A 21937-nucleotide genomic window follows, 5' to 3' on the forward strand; every position below is an offset into this window, starting at 1 on the left:
GGGGCTTTTTTCATTATTGGAACAAAACGCAAACATTCTTTAGACAAAAGTTTTTGGGTGCTGAAAATCCACATGCATGTGTGCTTCAGAAGTCACTAGGGCATTTTTATCAAGCCAGAGGTACAAAAACTTTGAAACATATTCCTGTATTTTGCCTAGTGAATTTTATGTTTCTTCAGTAGGACTATGAAGTCATTTCAGGGGAATTGGAAAACTGCCCCTTCTAGAACTGCCAGAAACTCCCAGCAAACAAAGCTACTGAGTGAAGAAGTCTGGTAGTTGCAATCTAGACAAGTAATTTATCCAAATTATGGCCCCTTCCACTGTTGTCAAAAATTTTAAGTCTTGGAGATTCTCTCCCCTGCATAATGAACCATCTCTCTGGGTAGTCAAGCTGATCTATCCTGTGGATAGAATCAGGATGAAAACTACACCCAAAAGAATTCATGAAATCACTGAAAGAGAACTGCCTAAAAATAATATACAGATGATACATCACCCTGAAACAATTAGGACATTACAATAAAAAATTACAGACAAAATGCTGGAAATGTCAAGAACATGAGGGATCCTTTTATCACATGCGGTGGTCATGCAATAAAGTAAACAGTACTGGAAAGAAATACACAAAGAGTGCCAGAAAATAATGAACAGAAAGTTTCAAATGAAATCGGAACTTTACTTACTAGGCATGACCAATCAAAAATGAGAAAAGAATGAGGAAATAATAATAAACTACCTAGAGATAGCAGTAAGGATCGCCTTTGCAAGGAGGTGAAGACAAAACGACTTACCATTGAAAGAATAGTGGATATCAAAGAAATATGGATAGATTAACATACTTAATAAAGAAACATCAAGGAAAGCCGATGAAAGAAACAGATTGGACAAAAATAAAGGAATGTTTGATTCAGAATAGAAAGAAAATAATGATATAAAGAAGTAGACTTCATATAGAGCCCACTGTGTCTGAGGAACAAGTGGAAGTGAAGGGGAATTGGAGACAATACAAGACCTCTTCAAAGGTGACCGGGAGTATGATAAATGTTATGTATATATGTTGTTATTTTTGTGGGGTTTTTTTGTGGATGTTCATGTCAAAACGAGTCCTTTTTGGTTTTATTTTAATTGTAATGAAAATAAGTGTTTAATAAAAAGAACCCATGAAATCAGATGGCTCTCTTTCACACAGTGTAGGTAGTTTAAGAACAAAGAGTCAAGAGAGGGGACATCCAGGTACTCACTCTCAACTATGGTTCTGCGTCCGCTCCCATCATCATTGATTTGCTGGATGTTGCCAAAGTGAATATCACTGTAGAAGATGCGGTTGCTGCCCTTGCTGCCATGGCGGTAGTCAAAAGCCAAGGCAATCACATTTTTCATATGTTCACTATCTTCAAAAGGCTTAATGGGTGCATTCAGATTGTTCTCATCTGACAAGTGGATACTCTTGAGAATGGTTCGTTCTGAGTAGAGTAGGTACCCATCATAGTCACGGCAACTCACACTATCTTCGGAGAGCATGCCATGTGCACACGCACATGTCCGTTGGCCTCCTCCTCGGTATAGGCATAACTGCTCACATCCACCATTGTTCTGAGCACAAACATTGGTACCTATAGAAGGGATGCAGGAGGAAGACTACTGTATTATTATTATTATTATTATTATTATTATTATTATTATTATTATTATTAATTTTACCCTATTTTTTCTCTCTAAAAAAGAGACTCATACAACCAATACAATACAAATAAAAATAAACAGTTGAAATTCTTAAAACTGATTAAAAACCTATTCATAGCTAAAACCACTGTACCCCCTAACAACTTATTAGCTTTAGCTTAATTTATTGCTTGCTTTTATGACCATAAGTGAAGTGGATGGCTAATGCATGTGTGCAAGCTGGCCCCTTTTCACTTACCCTTTTGCCTGGCTCTGTTGAAAACCTTGATGTCCTTTAACTGCACCCCAATTCCTGTGCGCAGAGGCACAATTTCTGAAGCATTTTCCTTGTTGCCTCTCTTAATGGATCCATTTGCATGAGTCCTAAAAAAGAGGCACCGTTTATTGTATAAGTGTGTTATATACCATAAAGCATGTGTCATATACCACAAAGCACTTCTTCTAAGTTTATTTAAATTCTGTCTTTCTTCCTGTGAGGACTAACAACCACCCAATCTAATAACAATTTAAAACAAAACAAATGTAAAATAAAAACAATTAAATATGTAGATATAAATTCAAACTACAAGTAAAATAGAATAAACACAATTAAAATTACATTTTAAACTAACTCCCCATCCACAAAAACCACCCACAATCTCCCTAGTATCCTGCCGCTCAGATGCTGTGAAGTGCAAACAGGAAACAACACTAAGATGAAAACAACACATTTTATTGACATGCATCTTAACTGTTCATGTTCAAACAAATATGTGATTTTATACTCATATATTATATGTTTGCAAAATTCTCTGCTTCACACTGGTAAGAATAATTCCTAGTGTGATACACTGCAAATTTCAGGTAGAGCCTCCTCCTGACAAACCTTTGTTTGCCTCCTACTTTATTGTGAATGAAGGTTGTCTCACAACAGAGAGAGCAGTCTTCTGAGTTCCTCATGCTATTCTCACAGCACTTCAAACTAACTTAACCGCAAAGTTATGTGATAACTGAAATAATCTGTCACAGTAAATGATAAAAAATTGTAATTCAGCCTTAAAAACCCACATTTAAGAATAAATTTTAAGCCCCAATAATTACTAGGTATTAGGCCTGTGAGATCAATGAAAAATGTTTGAATACTCATTTCAAAATTAGGGGTGAGGGGAAAATAGTTTCTAAAATGTTTCCGAAATTGGATGGGGTCTGTGAGTTAACTACTTTTTCATTACTTTTCGTTAAGTAATTAATTGTGCCAGTGGAGAAATTTCAGGAGTTCTGAAAAGTGTAGCTTAGGGCAAGGCCTGTTGAATTCTCTGTCATAGGGCTCCTCACCTTCCCAAACTACATTTCCCAAATTTCTGTGCTCTCTCAGTCTCTTTCACTCTGCTTATCCTGCTCTCCTGCTTTCCTCTCAACATGGCACGAGACCATTAATTAAAGAGGAATGGCAGCCTATTTGGCTTTTCTCACTGAAAATGAAAACTCAGATAGGCTTTGGAGTATTACAGAATTCAAATGAAAAAGTCTTGGATGAGTTTCTATTCTTAGGTTTTTGCGTGGGTGCCCCCCCCCCCCCTGGTATGTCTTAATATCTGTTAGTACATACAAAACGTATGAAATTATGCATAGCCCTACAGTGGACATGTAATATGTGGGATTCTTATTATGTATGTCAAGTTTTAGGCGTCTAAATTTCATGACCTGGAGCTATGGCTCCAATGGTCAGTTAGGCGCATAATCTATTTATTATTAATTTATTATTGTAGAAAATGAATAGGCAACATGTAGTTTGCATGAGATTCCAAGACTGTTTTTAGATCATACAATTCACTTTCAAAGTCACAACATGGAAATTCAGCAACAAAATCTATGCTAATGAATGTAATGTAAACCAAGAATTATATTTGGTTTAAACAACCAGTAGCAGTGTGTTGACAGATTTAAATCAAGCATTTAAATCCCAAAATTCAGCAGCTTAAAATTTAGTATCAGAATCAGGGATCTGCAATATCATATCAGGTCCTGGAAACAAAACATTCACTCCTGGTGCACTGAAGATGTGTTATAGATTTTCCAAGCTCACATTTTTTGATCAATGAAAACATTTAAAATTTGATACATGACCATGCCTATGTTCATAAGAAGCAACACTTTTTTTAGAATTATTCACGTGGCCCTTTGGAAAGACAGAATTTATGTTCATATATGAAACAGGACTCAATTAAGGATACAAAATACCCAAACAGGATGAGCATAACTTGGGCTTACAAAAACCCAAAGAATCAAAACAGCTCCTGCATAGCTCGATCTTAGCATTCTTCTACTATAGCAGCTTTTGCTCTTAGAGACGTGAGATACAGACCTATCACTCCAGTAGATGTAATCCTCAAAAACTGATACAGAGAACATGTCCATGTTGTTATTGCTTAGGACCACCTCCCTTTTGTCACCAGTCTCCAGGTCTATGCGTTCGATCTTATCTGTCCGGGCATCACACCAATAAAGCTTCCCCTCCTAAAGCAAGACAGCAAAGGGGGGGGGGGGGGAAGCATAAGATGCTGAAGAGAAGCGTAAAATAATGTGCCACCTGTATAAACTATACAATATACCTCAAGATCCACAGAACAAACTTAAATTGACCCTGCAGAAGAATGAGAGAACATCTGATCTGAAATCAAAATGCTGGTAAGGACATTTAACACCCTAAATGGCTTGAAACTTTAATCCCAACCCTTGCTATTTCTCTCATCTCCTGCCTCTGAGACATACCTCATAGTCAACCGAGATGCCATTGGGCCAACTGATGCTAACATTGACAAGGACCACACGTTCAGTCCCATCCAGCCGAGAACGTTCAATACGAGGGTACTGGCCCCACTCTGTCCAGAAAAGATACCTAAAGGAAACAAGAAGGAGCATCTTTAATTAAACTATCTAATCTGTTTAACAGTGGCATACTATCATATTCTCCTTCTCCATTTATCTCCAGAATAAGCCTGTCTTAATAGCTTATGCTGAAGACAAACATTTCTGTCCCAATGTCACTCAATGGCCAGCATCCCGGCATGAAAATCTAAACTCTGACTTCCTTGGTTCTGGCCCAGCACTCTTAACCACTGTGCTACAAGGCCTCTCTGTGCTCATCAGTTGATTACCACAGTTTTAAGCAATATATATGGGCTGAATGGGGAACCTATGGCCCATGGAACACTATGGGCCAGAAGGCCAGGCCATTCTCCCAAACTCTTCCACAGTAGAAAGATGAAAGAGTACACAAGAAATGAATCATGACCGCAAAACTCCAGATTGGTCAACTTTATCAGTGGAGGAAGAAGAAGGCGAATGAAACAAACCTTGAGGATGAGAATCAGTTTGATTTATCACAGCCCTTAGCCTTTCAGAGAAGACAAAGCAGGCATTTAGGTAACTCAGATGGAGTGACTCCTCTAGATACTACCTGCTCTATCGTCCTCCACCTGCCATTCCAATCAGGATAATGAGTGGTGGGCAATATTAGGATGTGGCTTTGTCAGTGTCTAATACAGCTATTAAAGAACTAGCCAAATAAATTTCTCCCTGCAGACACCAATGAAGGCTCAGTTCTCTATATGCATGGAGAAAGGCAAAATAGGCCAGATGGTATGGGCTGGGGCACGGACTTCTACAGAGATATCACCACTGATTTAATCTGGCCATTCAGATTGGTCTGGAATTAGCCCAGTTTCGAGGACCAATCCAATTCCCTACACTTATTTTAGAAGATCAAACCCCAAGACTACAGACTGGGAATGTGGGAATAAATCTAATTGTTAGTCCCAAGCCACACTAGCAATAGGATTTATCTAAGCACTGTTTTGTCACTCAGCAACTGATTCAGTGAATTTACTCTAACTGAAAGTTACAATTGGATTTAGGCCATTGTCTACAGCAGGAAATATAACAGGACACATCATTAGTGACTACATCCTCCTTGAGATCCTGGAACAGATCAAGTGGACCTGAACACTCCTGCAATATCTGAGTGCAATACTCTGGACTCTCATTTTTCACCAGCTCCAAACCACAAGGCTTTGCCCACAAAGATAGTCTGTTCATGTCACGGTCATTTCTCCTGTAGTCTTGAAGTCCCACCCTCCACAGCCCTCCGCAGCTGATACTTACCCTTTTTCGGGGTGCACAGTGATGGCACGTGGCTTGTCCAGTCCCTGAGAGATCACCACATGACGGAAGGAGCCATTGAGCCTGGCCACCTCAATAACATCAAAGCCCTGATCTGTCCAATAGATGTTTCCTGAAGGGGAAGAGAAACACAATTGACTATTTAGCCACACATCCCTTCTCTGCAGGACACTGGGTAGCTCTCCAGTTTCCCCTCTGACTGGTTATAATTCCTCATTGTTGCACCTGCAATCCAGTCGACAGCAATGCCTTCCACCCGGCCAATGCCATTGGTCACCACATCCTCTCTCCAGGTCTGGTCCCTCTTGGCCCGACTGATGGTGCTCAAGCCCATGTCCACCCAATATATGGTATCATTAGCTGAAGGAGGAAGAGAAGGGGTGGGGTAAAAGCTCAGAATGATGTTATTTAAATTTAAGGGAGGGGGGAGGGTAGCAGTCTCTGCAACAACAAGCAACATATACGAATCACTCAAATGCCCCAACCCATCCTGCCTCAGGGGGCTATCCCAAGAGAGGGTTATGGCAAATTCCATGTGTTTGTCACCTACCAGCATGGAAATCAATGCCAACAGCTAATGAAGTTCCAGAGACTGGGACTAAGGCATCAGACTTGTCATTGGGATCCAATGGGATGCCCCGGATGCCCTCGTGCACTGAGTAGAGGAGAAAAGAGCCAACACCTGCATGGAGAGAAGACATAATCAAAGAGTGTGAGCATAGACCACGTTGAAAGGGACAAACCCTAGTGACAGAGAACAAGCATTACACTGGGAATAAGAGACACGTCGTCTTTTTGCACTTGGTCAACTACTACTGTCGTCTTCATTCACCACTAGCCAAATGATACAAGCGATTGCCAGGGACTGGAAACCTAGACTATCTGGAAGTCTAAAGATTTCCCAGGTGACCTTAATCTCCATTCCTAGTATCTGGATTTTCAGTAACAAAAAATCAGAAATAATACTCTGCTAGACAGGATTGATCAACTTTCTGCAGCCCTGTTTCCTTAAGATATTGTTGGCCTGCAAATCCAATTACCCACATTCAAAGTCCAGAAATGAGGGGGGCTGTAGAACAGGTTGGTGTAATCTGAAATAGACAGGACAGGGCTGGATGGATCAATGCTTTCAGTCTGAATAAGTTCATACTGAAGAAAGAAGAGGCACTGCTATGAGTCAATAAGTGAGCTCACAATTTTCATAACTGGGTTCAAGTCCTGCTAAAAGAAGTCAAGAGAGCATAGTAGCTGCATGAAGCTTTGGTGAGTTGTTACCAGGCTGACCAAATAACCTGAAATGTAATACATTTATAGTTTTGACTGAGTGTAGGGCAGTGCTGATAGTTTGGACCACCTAATAATGTTACTGTAATTTAAATAGTACATGAACATGCTTAAAACACTTTGCACATGTAAGGATTATTTCCATAAATATACAACAGCATGCCAAATGCTGCTAGCATACAAAGGCTTTGACTGTTTTAAGGTGTAAGGTCTATGCTTCTTCCCCATTTACCTATAAGCATAACATATGCTGAAGATAAAACAGTTCTTAAGAAATATATCTGATATGAAAGTACAGGTATCTAATGAAACGTGTGCGTTGTCCAAAGCTGGGTATGTTGCTGTAAGGGATAGAGATCTTTCCCTACATTTCAGGGTGAAGTGCCCCCTTGCTCAGACCTCAGGCTATTTCTGTGTGGCACTTCTGGTTTCGTTGTTGCTGATATAAAGCAACAGAATACCTAACCCTCTGAAAAACTGCTTCCTTTACAATCCTGGCTATAGAACCATTTTTAGCATCTGTAGCTTCATTAATTTGCTGCTCTGAACTTTCAGTAGTCAATCAGTTGAGCTGTGGCACTTCATTCAGGTATTCAGATCAGGAAAAAAAACCCCAGAAATAGGGCAAAACTGCTGCAGGGCACAAAAACGATTGACGCCTATAAACAATTGTTTACCTTCACAGGACTGCTGCCCACTCTTCAGGCTATACCCAGCTGTACACATGCAGGAACGAGTTGTCTCTGAAGTCGGAAGGCAGAGCTGGGAGCAATCACCGTTGTTCACACTACAAGGGTTGCTACCTACAATAAAGGAGCCATAAAGCACAGGGTCACACAGTGTCCAGGTTCAGCTTTGTTTTGTTGTCATGTGCATGATTCTTTCAAGTCACAATCAAATGTAGGCTGACATTATGGATGAGCCAGGAAGACAGCTAAAGGATATAATCAACCTCATGTGGTATAATCAAGAATTATCATGGCTGGAACACCAGCAAATTCCAAAGCCTAGGAGTCTGCTAGCAGCTGTAAATCATACAGCCTATGGACATATGTCCTGCTTCCCGTTGTTTCAGCCCAATGTCCTCACTACAGCTGAATTTCAATGGCAGCTTCACTTTAAAACAACATGCATGTGCTTTTCTTTAAAGGAAAACTGCAGTTTTCCCATCTGTTGCCATGTGGTAGTGGTAGCAAAGGTGTTTGCCACTTATGGTGGGTTCAGGAGCATCCTACACCTGCAGAAAGCTACCCACCTTTGACTTAAGGAATACAGACAATCCTCAAGTCAGAACATGTGCATTTTAAAGAATATCTCCAGCTATATTTCTGTGTGTGAAACATACACATGCATGTATGTTTTGGATCGCATAGGGAAGGGTTCACACCCTTGTGGTGTTTGTTTGTTGTCTGTGCACCTGTTCAGAAGATTTCACCTCACTCTGTTCCTGTGACAATGGGATATTGAAGATTTTGGGTTGTTGTGGAAACAAGAACTGGTGATAAAGCTTTAGTGGAGACACCTTTTCCCCATGATAACTCTTTCAGAAGTGAGTTTCTCTTCTTAGGGTTACATTTCTCTCACTTTCTGTTGTCTCACTCCTGCTCTTAACAATGAGTCGTATGTTTGCATCCCGGGGACTGCTCCACTAATGCCTCTGTTCTTCCCCGTCTCAGAGTTCTACTATGAGAATGAACAATATCACAAGCCAACACGTATTTTTCATCAGATATAATTTTAGGTCATTCTTATATAGAGATTTTTTTGCACTGAATTCAGATCTGTGTTTATTTTTTCTCTATCACGTGTAGTTTTTGTGATGAGGCTAATCAAATAATTAATGCATTAGCAATAGAATCTAAATAATATCAGTGCACAAATGCATTAATCATTCAATTAACCTCAGTGCAAAAACTACACGTGATAGAGGAAAAAATAACCACAGATCTGAATTCAGTGCAAAAAACTCTATAAGAATCGCCTAAAATTATATCTGATGAAAAATACTTGGTTCGTGTTACACGAATATGATGTGAAATGTGCAGACTTTACAGTAGTCCGCTGTAATGTACTGTTCATTATATTTTAAAAAGTTAACGTGATGAATATATATATATATATATATATATATATATATATATATATATATATATATTAAATCAGCATAAAATTGATTTAAACTGTGTTGCTCTCACTTCTGATGATTACAAAATTTTGATTTTGTTGGCTTGTGTCAAGTTTCCCACTTCTCCGTAACCTTTCCTTGCACCCAGGACAGTATTACTGGACATTACAAGCCGAGGCCTCCAAGAGCTTACCATGTTGCTGAATGGTCTCATCATAGATCTTCATGTGCATGACTAGTGTGGTACTGTTACGGAGCACAACAGCATCTGTCCCATCCTTCTTGTCGCAGGTGCCAATTTTTTCTGAGGCTTGGTCAGCCCACCACAACTTATCATCTGGGTTAGACAGAAGAATATACATGAAGAAACGACATAGGTAATCACCTAGGAATAAACAGCTCAGAAACAGCAATAGAAAGAGCAATATATCTTGCACCAAGAGATCTCTCAGGACATCACAGCACTCCTATGAGCAAAAGCCTGAATCCTGTTGGTTAGCTTCAGCTACAACAGACTCATAGAATCAATGGCTGAATTAACAGAAAAGTTAACAGAAAGGCCCAGGAAGGTCCACCTCACTGGCTCACTGAGGCTGGATCTACACTGCCCTACATCCCAGGATTTGATCCCAGGTTATCTGCTTTGAACTGGATTATATGAGTCTCCACTGCTATATAATCTGGGATAAAGAGATAATCTGATATCAAATCCTGGGATATAGGGCAGTGTAGAAGAGGCCTGAATCTACTCTGATTAGGTTAGCAACCCGATTCAGCCCAAAGTGTGTAATTCTTTCCATACCACATATATAGATCTGACCCAGAGAAAGGACTTTTGTTCTTTTTAATTGATTGTTTACAGTCAGTTACATATTAATCTTTACGTTCTTTCTCTCTGTTCTTTCCACTACTGTTTTTTTCTGATCTAGCTTGCCTAGCTTCAAGTTCTTTCCAACTTATGGTGCCCTAAACCAAACCTATCAGTTTTCTTGTTTTCTTGGCAAGATTTGTTCAGAAATGGTTAGCCACTCTTTTGCATAGAGTGTAACTTGCTCAAGGTCCCCCCATATATTCCTATGGCCAAGCAGAGATTTGAACTCTGATCACCAAAGTCTCAGGCAGACATTCAAAGTCTTACACTTTGCTGTCTCTCTTCCCTACTATACATAGTGAAAACTATTTCAATTTTTTAAAATAACCACGGTATAGAATCATAGAATCATAGAATAGTAGAGTTGGAAGAGACCTCATGGGCCATCCAGTCCAACCCCCTGCCAAGAAGCAGGAAATCGCATTCAAAGCACCCCCGACAGATGGCCATCCAGCCTCTGCTTAAAAGCCTCCAAGGAAGGAGCCTCCACCACAGCCCGGGGGAGAGAGTTCCACTGTCGAACAGCTCTCACAGTGAGGAAGTTCTTCCTGATGTTCAGGTGGAATCTCCTTTACTGTAGTTTGAAGCCATTGTTCCACATCCTAGTCTGCAGGGCAGCAGAAAATAAGCTTGCTCCATCCTTCCTATGACTTCCCTTCACGTATTTGTACATGGCTATCATGTCTCCTCTCAGCCTTCTCTTCTGCAGGCTAAACATGCCAAGCTCTTTAAGCCGCTCCTCATAGGGCTTGTTCTCCAGACCCTTAATCATTTTAGTCGCCCTCTTCTGGACGCTTTCCAGCTTGTCAACATCTCCCTTCAACTGTGGTGCCCAGAATTGGATGCAGTATTCCAGGTGTGGTCTGACCAAGGCAGAATAGAGGGGGAGCATGACTTCCCTGGATTTAGACGCTATACCCCTATTTATGCAGGCCAGAATCCCGTTGGCTTTTTTAGCTGCTGCATCACATTGTTGGCTCATGTTTAACTTGTTGTCCACGAGGACTCCAAGGTCTTTTTCGCACACACTGCTGTCAAGCCAGGAGTCCCCCATTCTGTATCTTTGATTTCCATTTTTTCTGCTGAAATGAAGTATCTTGCATTTGTCCCTGTTGAACTTCATTTTGTTAGTTTCGGCCCATCTCTCTAGTCTGTCAAGATCGTTTTGAATTCTGCTCCTGTCTTCTGGAGTGTTAGCTATCCCTCCCAGTTTTGTGTCATCTGCAAACTTGATGATTGTGCCTTCTAACCCTTCGTCTAAGTCGTTAATAAAGATGTCGAACAGAACTGGGCCCAGGACGGAGCCCTGCGGCACTCCACTTGTCACTTCTTTCCATGATGAAGACAACGCATTGGTGAGCACCCTTTGGGTTCATTCGCTTAGCCAATTACATATCCACCTAACCGTAGTTTTGTCTAGCCCACATTTTACTAGTTTATTTGCCAGAAAGTCGTGGGGGACTTTGTCGAAGGCCTTACTGAAATCCAGGTAGGCTACATCCACAGCATTCCCTGTATCGACCCAACTCGTAACTCTATCGAAAAAAGAGATCAGATTAGTCTGGCATGACTTGTTTTTTGTAAATCCGTGTTGACTATTAGCAATGACCGCATTTGTTTCTAAGTGTTCGCAGACCACTTCCTTGATGATCTTTTCCAGAATCTTGCCTGGTATCGACGTGAGGCTGACCGGACGGTAATTGTTTGGGTCGTTCTTTTTTCCCTTCTTGAAGATAGGGACCACATTCGCCCTCCTCCAATCTGCTGGGACTTCTCCCATTCTCCAAGAACTCTCGAAGATAATTGCTAGTGGTTCTGAAATAACTTCTGCTAATTCCTTCAATACTCTTGGATGTAGCTGATCTGGCCCTGGGGACTTGAATTCGTTTAGAGCGGCCAGGTGTTCCTGGACAACTTGTTTCCCTATTTGGGGTTGGATTTCCCCCAATCCTTCGTCCATTCCATGTTGCTGAGGTTGAAGATGGCTTTCTTTTTCTGAGAAGACCGAGGCAAAGAAGGCATTGAGCAGTTCTGCCTTTTCCCTATCCCCTGTCGCCATCACCCCATCTTCTCCTTGCAGAGGCCCTATCGCCTCCTTTTTCTTCCTTTTTTTACCAACGTAAGCAAAAAAGCCTTTTTTGTTGTTTTTTATGTCCCTGGCAAGCCTGAGCTCATTTTGCGCTTTAGCCTTGCGAACCTTTTCCCTACAGGTGTTGGCTATACGTTTGAATTCTTCTTTGGTGATTTCTCTCCTTTTCCACTTCTTGTGCATGTCACTTTTGAGCTTTAGCTCAGTTAGAAGTTCTTTGGACATCCATTCTGGCTTCTTTGCACTTGTCTTATTTTTCTTCTTTGTTGGCACTGTTTGCATTTGCACCTTGAGTATTTCACTTTTGAAAAACTCCCATCCATCCTTAACTCCCTTGTTTTTTAATACTGGTGTCCATGGAATGCATTCAGTAATTCCTTCATTTTTTGGAAGTCAGCTCTCTTAAAGTCGAGAATGCGTGTTTGACTTGTCTTAGTTTCAGCATTCCTTTGTATTGCAAACTCCAGGAGCACATGGTCACTTGCCCCTAAGGATCCAACCACTTCAACTGTATTGATCAGGTCTTCCACATTTGTTAAGATTAGATCAAGAGTTGCTGATCCTCTTGTTGCCTCTTCTACCTTCTGGACCATAAAATTGTCTGCAAGGCAAGTGAGGAATTTGTTGGACTTTGTACTCTTGGCTGAGTTTGTTTTCCAGCAGATATCGGGATAATTGAAATTGCCCATGACTACTATATCTCTTCTTTGTGCCTGTTTGGTCAGCTGTTGACAGAAGGCTTCATCAAGTCCTTCATCCTGACTCGGAGGTCTGTAGTAGACACCCACGACAAGATCTTTTTGAGTCCCGGTTCCCTTGATTCTTATCCAGATGCTTTCAAGCTGGTTTCCCGGATTACAGTCTTGCATTTCTTCTGCAATGTAACTGGTTTTGACATATAAAGCTACTCCCCCTCCTCTCCCCTTTGTTCTATTTCTGTGAAAGAGGTTATAGCCCTCAATGGTTAAATTCCAGTAATGGGAGTCATCCCACCAGGTTTCAGTGATGCCTATGACATCGTATGTGTGGTGCTGTGCTAAGAGTCGGAGTTCGTCTTGCTTATTTCCCATGCTCTGAGCATTAGTGTAAAGACATGTAAGCCCCTGTGACCTCCCCTCGAGCTGTTTATTTAGGATTATTGTGCTCTCTGTACTTGGTCCTTGTTGTGTTTGTGCAGCCCTCGGTTTAGCCTTTGGCGGTTCCCTGTAGTCGTGGGTAATATAGTGTTTGCCAGGCTGTTGTTCCCCTCCCCCAGTGGATCTAGTTTAAAGTGCGCCTGATGAGGTTTGTGAGTATGTGTGCAAAAAGATGTTTTCCTGCTTGTGTGAGATGCACCCCATCACTTGCCAGTAGGCCATCCTCCTGGAAGAGTAGACCATGGTCAAGGAAGCCAAAATGCTCCTCTTGGCGCCATTTTCTGAGCCAGTTATTGACCTGTACTATTTTTCCGGCCCTTGTAGAGCCGTGTCCTACAACGGGGAGGAGGGATGAAAAGATCACATGTACATTATACAGTTTTAGCTTTGTTCCCAGAGCTCGAAAATCATTTGTGATCTTTTGAAAAGTATGCCTAGCGGTAATAAAACACTCTTTGGAAACAAAAGGAAGTTCACTAAACTTTTACCTTTTCCATCTTTCACTAACAAGCCTTTATCTCTCTGTCTAATGGGTACCGTTGCATTTTTATAGAAACTAAACCCAGCTCTCAGAAACAGAAGAATGGATCAAAGTGTCATAGATGCAAACCGTGTATTTCAAATGTGAAACCATTTATTTATTCTTGGTCCTTCCCCATACAACAACATCTAGATGGACAAATGCAAAGACTACTTGCAAATATTATCATGCCCAATGGGAGATGGTGTCTTGGCACACGGAGTCATAGAATCATAGAATCCAGGAACTGGAAGAGACCTTGTGGGCCATCCAGTCTAAAACCCTGCCAAGAAGCAGGAAAATCACATTCAAAGTACCCCTGACAGACGGCCATCCAGCCTCTGCTTAAAAGCCTCCAAAGAAGGAGCCTCCACCACACTCAGGGGCAGAGTTCCACTGCTGAACAGCTCTCACAGTGAGGAAGTTCTTCCTGATGTTCAGGTGCTATTTCCTTTCCTGTAGTTTGAAGCCATTGTTCCGTGTCCTAGTCTCCAGGGCAGCAGAAAACAAACTTTCTCCCTCCTCCCTATGACTCCTCCTCACATATTTATACATGGCTATCATGTCTCTTCCCAGCCTTCTCTCTTGCAGGCTAAACATGCCAAGTTCTTTAAGCCGCTCCTCACAGGGCTTGTTCTCCAGACCCTTGATCATTTTAGTCACCCTCCTCTGGACACCTTCTAGCTTCTCAACAACTCTCTTAAATTGCGGTGCCCAGAATTGGACACAGTGTTCCAGGTGTGGTCTGACCAAGGCAGAATAGAGGGGGAGCATGACTTCCCTGGATCTAGACACTAGACTCCTATTTATGCAGGCCAAGATCCCATACGCTTTTTTAGCCGTCGCATCACATTGTTGGCTCATGTATAACTTATTGTCCACGAGGACTCCTTTTCACATGTACTGCTGTCAAACCAGGCATCTCCGTTCTGTATCGTTGCATTTCATTTTTTCTGCCTAAGTGGAGTATCTTGCATTTGTCCCTATTGAACTTCATTTTGTTAGTATTGGCCCCTCTCTCTAATCTGTTAAGATCGTTTGAATTCTGCTCCTGTCTTCTGGATGTCCAGAAGACTCCATTTTGATGTCATCTGCAAACTTGATGATCATGCCTTCTAGCCCTTTATCTAAGTCATTAATAAAGATGTTGAACAGAACCAGGCCCAGGACGGTCAACATCTCCCTTCAATTGCGGTGCCCAGAATTGGACACAGTATTCCAGGGTTAACAGTTTTCTACAGTCAGTGACACTTTTTTTCTTTCTTTTTTTTGCACTAAAAACATAATATAATCTCCCTTATCTTTTGTATTTTTTGCAAGATCTGTTTTTTTCTAATAAAAACTCACCATTGCAATGTCTTACAATCAAAAATGTGCTAAAACTTTTGTAATCCACTCAAACAGGGATAATTTTTCTGAAATGGTATAATTTTTGCATGCCTCTGTATGGATGAATGCTAGAGTAAAACAAGTGAAGATTTACATTCCTACCCATAGATATATAGGACCTCTTTCCAATTCTTGCTTATAAAACCTGCTGTATAGAAACATGTCTGCCCTGGGAATTGTCTCTTACCCATAACTGCCAATGCAGTGGCCTTACGCAACTGGTTCTTCATGTTCTCTATCACTTCCAAGCCACTACCATCCAAGTTGCACCTGTTGATGGTACCATTGCCAGAGCTGATCCAGTACAGTTTGCTTTGCTGGTAATCAATGGAGAGCCCTGGAACAAAAGAGTTGTTATTGGAGAAGCACAAGTTTGATTGGATCAATGTTTGTTCTATATGGGCTTGTGAAAGGAAAAGGGTGACTGTATCCATACTCCCTCAACTCAGCCTTAAACACAACAAGCAAGGTAAACAGTTGCTGCCTTCAGAATCACTTACGCTCCATCTACACTGCCATACAATCCAGTTTCTGAATGCAGATTAACTGAATTGAACTGGATTATATGGCAGTGTAGACTCATATAATTCAATTCAAAGCAGTTAATGTGGATTATCTTCTTTGATAATCTGTATTATATGGCAGTGTAGAAGGGCCTATAAGAAACAATCCTAGATTCATGATCAAGCCTCGAGTTACCACATTTAGAGCAGAGGTTCCTAACCTTTGGTCCTCCAGGTGTCTTGGATTTCAGCTCCCACAATTATAACAGCTTGTAAATTGGCTGGAATTTCTGGGAGTTGAAGTCCAAAAAAAAGTGGACCAAAGGTTGAGAACCTCTGATTTAGTTCCCTTCTCTACTGCCCTATATCCCAAGATCTGAACTCAGATTATCTGCTTTGATCTGGATTATATGAGTCTACACTACCGGATAACCTGGGATAAATAGATAATCTGGGATTAGATCCTGGGATATAAGGGCAGTGGCGAAGGGGTCTTAGAGGATTAACAACAAATTTAAATAAGGCAATTAAGCCATGATAAATGCTGAGAAACTAGGATCCTAGCTTCTTTCAAAGTGCATAAAGATAAAGGTAGACTTAGTAGGATGGATTGAGTTCATACCAACAGGTCCTTTCTGGTTCGTGAAGAGCAGGCTTCTGTTGCTGCCATCCATATTGGCAATGCTGATATTGTCCCCATCTGTCCAATAGAGCTTTCTATGTAAAAGAGACAATTGGAAATGTCATTCCCTGCATAGCCATTCCCACCCACATAACTTGTCACTTGCCAATGTCCCTGCTCCTAGATTGTTTTCCCAGCCTCTGAGGCCCCTTCTACACTGCCATTTAAAATCCAGATTATCTGCTTTGAACTGGATTATAGGGCAGTGTAAACTCATATATTGCAGATAATGTGGATTATCTGCTTTGATAATTTGGATTATATGGCAGTGTAGATCCAGCCTGAGTTAATCTGGAGAAACAAATGGGCTAGGAACAACCAAAAAGAAAATTAACTGCAGCGAGGTAGTGGAAGATCAAGTATACTGATACATTCAGTCATTTTGCGGGCAAAAAATCCCCAAACCTGTCATAAATGTGAAATATGGTTACTTTCAATTTGGTTTTTAGCATTGTGTCCAGAGAAGCACTCTTGCCAAAACAACAAGCTCTCCCTTGTCAAACAGTCTGTCCTAACAAGCATGTGGACAATTTCAACAGAAAGGAGGAAACCATGAAAATGAACAAAATCTGGCTAACAGTATTAAAAAACTCTAAAATCAGAACAGTAAATAAGGAACAACAATCTAAAAACAGAGGAATTCCAGACATGAATCAATCTGAGGCAGCTAACGATTCTGAACAAAGGATTCCCTCAGGCAGGAAGAAGCCAGGAGATGAAGCTTGCTAGACTATTCAATGCTAATCAAGGTGATTAATTACAACATTCACACTGGCCTCCAACTGACAAGAGTTCTTTTTCCCACCCTGGGTCTTCCACAGATATCTAAACATTCCTTTCTTAGTTTTCCCATATGCCTCACAATCTCTGAGGATGCCTGCCATAGATGTGGGCGAAACGTCAGGAGAAAATACTTCTGGAACATGGCCATACAGCCTGGAAAACACACAACAACCCTGTGATTCCGGCCATGAAAGCCTTCAACAACACAGTCTGTCCTAAATCTGCCAGTGTGTGCATGCATATACACACAGAGACACAAGAGTCCCACAATATTCTCAGAGCCTAGAAAATGTATTTTTCATCACCACCACTTGGGTCCCTTCTACACTGCCATATAAAATCCACATTATCTGCTTTAAACTTGATTATATGAATCTACACTGCCATATAATCCAGTTCAAAACAGATAATCTGGATTTTATATGGCAGTGTAAAAGCAGTCTCAGAATTCCCCAGCAGAGATGCCCAGTGGCTGGGAAATTCTGGGAGTTGTACTTCAACTTTCTCAAACTCTATACAGTCTCAAACACTTCAGATTCACTTTTTCTTCAGGTCACAGGCTTCCACTTTTAGATCCAGGAAATCTCTTTCCATTATTCAGAAAGAGGATTTATAATGCTAAAAGAAGTCAAAAATTTCAATGTGGCCCTTTAAAGATGATTATTGCCATTATGTTCAGGCTATGTACCAACTGAGGGCAGAGGAAGGCTGTATCTTTCCCTGAATATTTTAAAGCTGGTTAAGGGGCTTAGAAATTAAGCAAATCCACTTAGGCATGTCCCCTGGGTTCATTCAGTTCATTCCAGAACAGAATCCTGGTACAGCTGCAACACCCACATTTTCCTTTGCTTAAGAGATAAGGGTCAGGCCACCAAATATTAATGTGCCTTTAAACATGTGTAGCACAAATAGTGACAATTCAGAGGAATATCCATAGCTACAGAGTGCAGCTGAAAAATAATTCTTCTTGCTTCTTACAATTGTAGCAAGCAAACAAAAACATTAATAGTGATTTTCTTTAGAGTTATAGAACCTGTGTTTTATTGTATGGTTCCTCGGGCTGTGTTCAGGTACTAACTACCTGCTAAGATAAGATAAGGTAAGGCAAGAGGGGCAAAATCGATTACAGTGCTTTAATTATAAGCACTATCTTGAAGTTTGAGGGCTGAAAATAAACAATGTTTGAGATGTTTTATTTACATCCAAAGAAATTCATGCTTACTGGGACAACTATGGTTAGTTTTATGATTCATCGATGTGGCTTGATTCAGTAAACAATAATGAGGATGAAACACAATTTAGGATTCAGACACTGTGCTTAGAAACAGACTATAGCCCTGTTCTAAGAGAAAGGTAATGTATACTGATTGAGCTTCCCAGACTTACCCTTTGAGAGGATGTACAACCAAGCAATGCGGTTTGTCTAATCCCTGAATCACGGCATTCTTAAATGAGCCATCTAGCCGTGCAACGTTGATCTGCTTCTTGTTGGCGTCATAGCTGGTCCAGAAAAGGTTCCTTGAGACCCAGTCCACAGCGAGGCCATGGGCATTGGGTAAGTCTGTAAAACAATGCAAGGGGAAACCGAGGTAAAGCCCAGAGACAATGAAGGAGAATGCTTCTAGAGCAAGTTTGAGAAAATTACTGTTTTGGTCTGTTACCCTTCCTTCTCACTGGATGGAAATTATAACCTCAAATAATTACTTTCCCAAGCTCCCAGTACTAGTGAAGCTGCAAGAACTTTTAACTTCATTAAGTACAAAAGATAAAAACAGGGCTGGGATATTTGTCTCTCCAAATGTAGCTGGCTCAAATCCTCAACATATCTAGACAGTCTGATGGGAGACAATATTAGTTTGTTTCAAACATTGGTCCTCTGCATTTTTTTGGACTTCCAATTTGCAGAAGACATATTTGGCCAACAGTCAGAAAATCTGGGAGATGATATCCAAAACATCTGAAAAAACAGAGTTTGGATAGCACTACCATTTAGAATGCCGTAGCTTCCCCAACCTTGCTATAGAAGTAAAAAGAAAAAAATGCCACTATGGTACACATAAAAACAGTTTCTTTCTACATGTCAAACCATGTCAAAATGCAGTGTAGAGTATGAGGAAGTTCTGGAGAAGAGGATAGAGAAAGATAAAGCAATACCTGCAGAGACAACGGTTTCCACGCCTGTTCCATTGATGAATGCCCGCTTGATGGTTTGAGTGCGGACATCCGACCAATAGATCCTCTGCTCCATGGCATCATAGTCAACTACAGTGACGTTGTCGATGTCAGGAACAGTGAAGGAGTTGATGTAATTGTAATATGGGTTGTCAATGTCAACCCCTCTGATCTCCATTTGGCGGGCATACAGCAAGAACTTCTTAAACTCTGAGAAGGAGAAAAAGGTCAATACACACAATGGGAACTTCAATACATTTGTGTTCAGTAGATAGAAATAGATATAAAGCAGTTTAATTTTCATGTTCTAAGACTCCAAGATATGCACAATATAAATGCAAAGTCGTTGTGCCCCTTATACTCTGTAGGTTGAAACTAGTTTGAATCTGGTTGAATTAGAACTGTAGTTTTTGCGCACACACCACACAGGTCTACACACATTTCGGTGCCTCAAATGTTAGCCCTGTTTCTGGGTATATTGGATTGCTGATTCCAAAAATGGCACCAGTTTTCCTCTATCAACTCTAGTTTTTGAGATACAGAACATATGCCATCTACCAGTCGCCATCTGCTCGCCTATAGAAAAGCATGCTAACCATATCTAAGAGAGTTTATGTGGTCTATCCAGCACATTTTCTGAATCAGCACCCCCCAAAAAACCCCAGGAACAGGCCTAAAAAACCAAGATATAAAGCATTTTTTTTGTTGAGCTGTGTTATCTTTTTAAAAAAATCATGGCCATCTCACAGATCTAAAGTTCGCAGGTTTCCTTGTTTGTGGAGCCATAACAGTGCAAGAGCATATGGTATACCCCTAAGTATATCTGTACAGTGTCAAAAAACGGCAACTTGCAAGGCATTCTGACACATCACAGTATTCCTCATTTAAAGGTGCAAATACAATCTGTCCCATGATTCCCCTCCGCCTACGTTGCCCCTGAAACATCAAACAAGACAGATCTATTTTAGGATGGTTTCTCATATTTCATTTTAATGTATTCCAGCCTTTCCAAGGGATTATTTCTTAGCAATCATTTCTTAGGATTGGGAAATTGTTTCTGTATGTTTTAATTACATTTCTATTAAATGTAAAATTTTACTGGGGGATAATTATGAAATAACAGACATATAGCTGGGGTTTTTTCCTGATAATCTTTCAAAGTCTAATGTAAAGGTGTAGAAAGTGCAGTCAAAAGGCTGCTTTCAGCTTCTAGGATGCTGAAGCCCACTCCTAGGAGACCTCTGAAGAGCCTCCACAATCTTTTAAAAATATAACTGGGCATCATTCATTCCAAAACATCAGAAACCATGTTGCAGTTTTGTGACCAAATACTTTAACTCCTAGATGACCTAACTGAAATGCCATAACATATGATATCTCAAGTTCTACAGAACTGCAAGGCTTCTGCTTAGACTGAAGCTGGGACCTAGACCTGTTTGAATACAGATGAGGCAAGAATAGCAAGAGCAAGGAAAGGCATAACCCAAGATATATTATTGGTATGTTGTTCCAAATTCCTTTTGACTCTCTATAGAAGTACTCTGGGACTGAGAAGAGAACAAAAGCGCTGCCTTCTACTTACCATAGCATGTGATATTGTCCTTAGCCAGCTTCATGAGGTGGGGACAGGCACAGGAATAGGTGCTGTTGAAGTTGATGAGGCAGAGGTGAGAACAACGGCCTTTTCCTCCATTGGCCTCACAAGGATTGGGGACTGGAAAAACAAATAATGTGGCACAAGGTAAGTGTTCCTCTGTCTTCTATCCTATCCTATCCCATCCTAAAGAGAGATTAAGCTGAGTTCAACGTGGGAATTCAATGCACAAGGCACATAAACCAACTTGGGAAAGGGAGATCTGGATTTCTGGCAAGTGTGCCACCACAAAGGGGTTCCTAAATGAACCACAGCACACCCATAAGGCACACATTTTGCATGAAAAAGCCCTTGGCTCAATCCCAAGTCCCTTGCTCAGTCCCATGTGAAGCTAAACACTTTTCCAAAGAGGAGGTAAAAAGCATTATACTCCTTGTGCTGTTAAACACTTTCTTTTCCTTTGTGTATCAAGGCTGTCTTAATCATGGCAAGTTAGCAGCAGAAGTAAATATAGAAGGTATGTGAAATTGTGAAGTTTAAATCCGGGGAATGCACTCCAGATCACAGTTAAGTCCATTATTTTTGAACATACCAGTTTTAGAGTTCAGCTTTTTACAAATCCCATGTTTTGTTTGACAAATCTATGATTAAGATGAAATTGGGACAAATAGACTTTTTTTGCAAATCTATGTTATTTTACCTCTTCTTTTGCAAAATTTGTTGGAGAATTATTGGTTGTTGTTGTTTTTGATTTTAAAAAGCCTGCAGTCTTGAATAAACTTTTTTTGCAAAATAAACTAGGCTATTTTTTGGAGGAAATCTGAAATTTAGCATCTGGGGACCTTTCATATCTTTTATAGTATGTTTTAAGAAAGAGCAGGTTAACAAGTTATAGGAAAACATTTTCTGTTAATCAAAACAGATAACAACAAACTAGATAAT

The 21937-nt window shown here is 40.6% G+C and overlaps 1 protein-coding gene across 4 annotated transcripts in view; it reads right to left on the bottom strand.

Annotated features, from left to right (window-relative positions):
• The window catches only part of lrp1 (LDL receptor related protein 1), a 384066-nt gene that overhangs the window by 67299 nt on the left and 294830 nt on the right, over positions 1 to 21937 (bottom strand). For all 4 annotated transcript variants that reach the window (XM_062971112.1, XM_062971111.1, XM_062971114.1 and 1 more), the window contains 14 exons: positions 20984 to 21115; positions 19384 to 19611; positions 18616 to 18790; positions 16387 to 16481; positions 15449 to 15598; positions 9450 to 9593; positions 7809 to 7934; positions 6398 to 6529; positions 6073 to 6207; positions 5830 to 5959; positions 4438 to 4564; positions 4031 to 4182; positions 1925 to 2049; positions 1245 to 1616 (listed from right to left, as the gene is read on the bottom strand). In XM_062971112.1, coding sequence (XP_062827182.1) covers positions 1245 to 1616; positions 1925 to 2049; positions 4031 to 4182; positions 4438 to 4564; positions 5830 to 5959; positions 6073 to 6207; positions 6398 to 6529; positions 7809 to 7934; positions 9450 to 9593; positions 15449 to 15598; positions 16387 to 16481; positions 18616 to 18790; positions 19384 to 19611; positions 20984 to 21115 — 2223 coding nt within the window. The remainder of the gene's footprint in view (positions 1 to 1244; positions 1617 to 1924; positions 2050 to 4030; positions 4183 to 4437; positions 4565 to 5829; positions 5960 to 6072; positions 6208 to 6397; positions 6530 to 7808; positions 7935 to 9449; positions 9594 to 15448; positions 15599 to 16386; positions 16482 to 18615; positions 18791 to 19383; positions 19612 to 20983; positions 21116 to 21937) is intronic.

The sequence above is a fragment of the Anolis carolinensis genome, chromosome 2, assembly GCF_035594765.1.
Source record: "Anolis carolinensis isolate JA03-04 chromosome 2, rAnoCar3.1.pri, whole genome shotgun sequence".
Classification (NCBI taxonomy): Eukaryota; Metazoa; Chordata; class Lepidosauria; order Squamata; family Dactyloidae; genus Anolis; species Anolis carolinensis.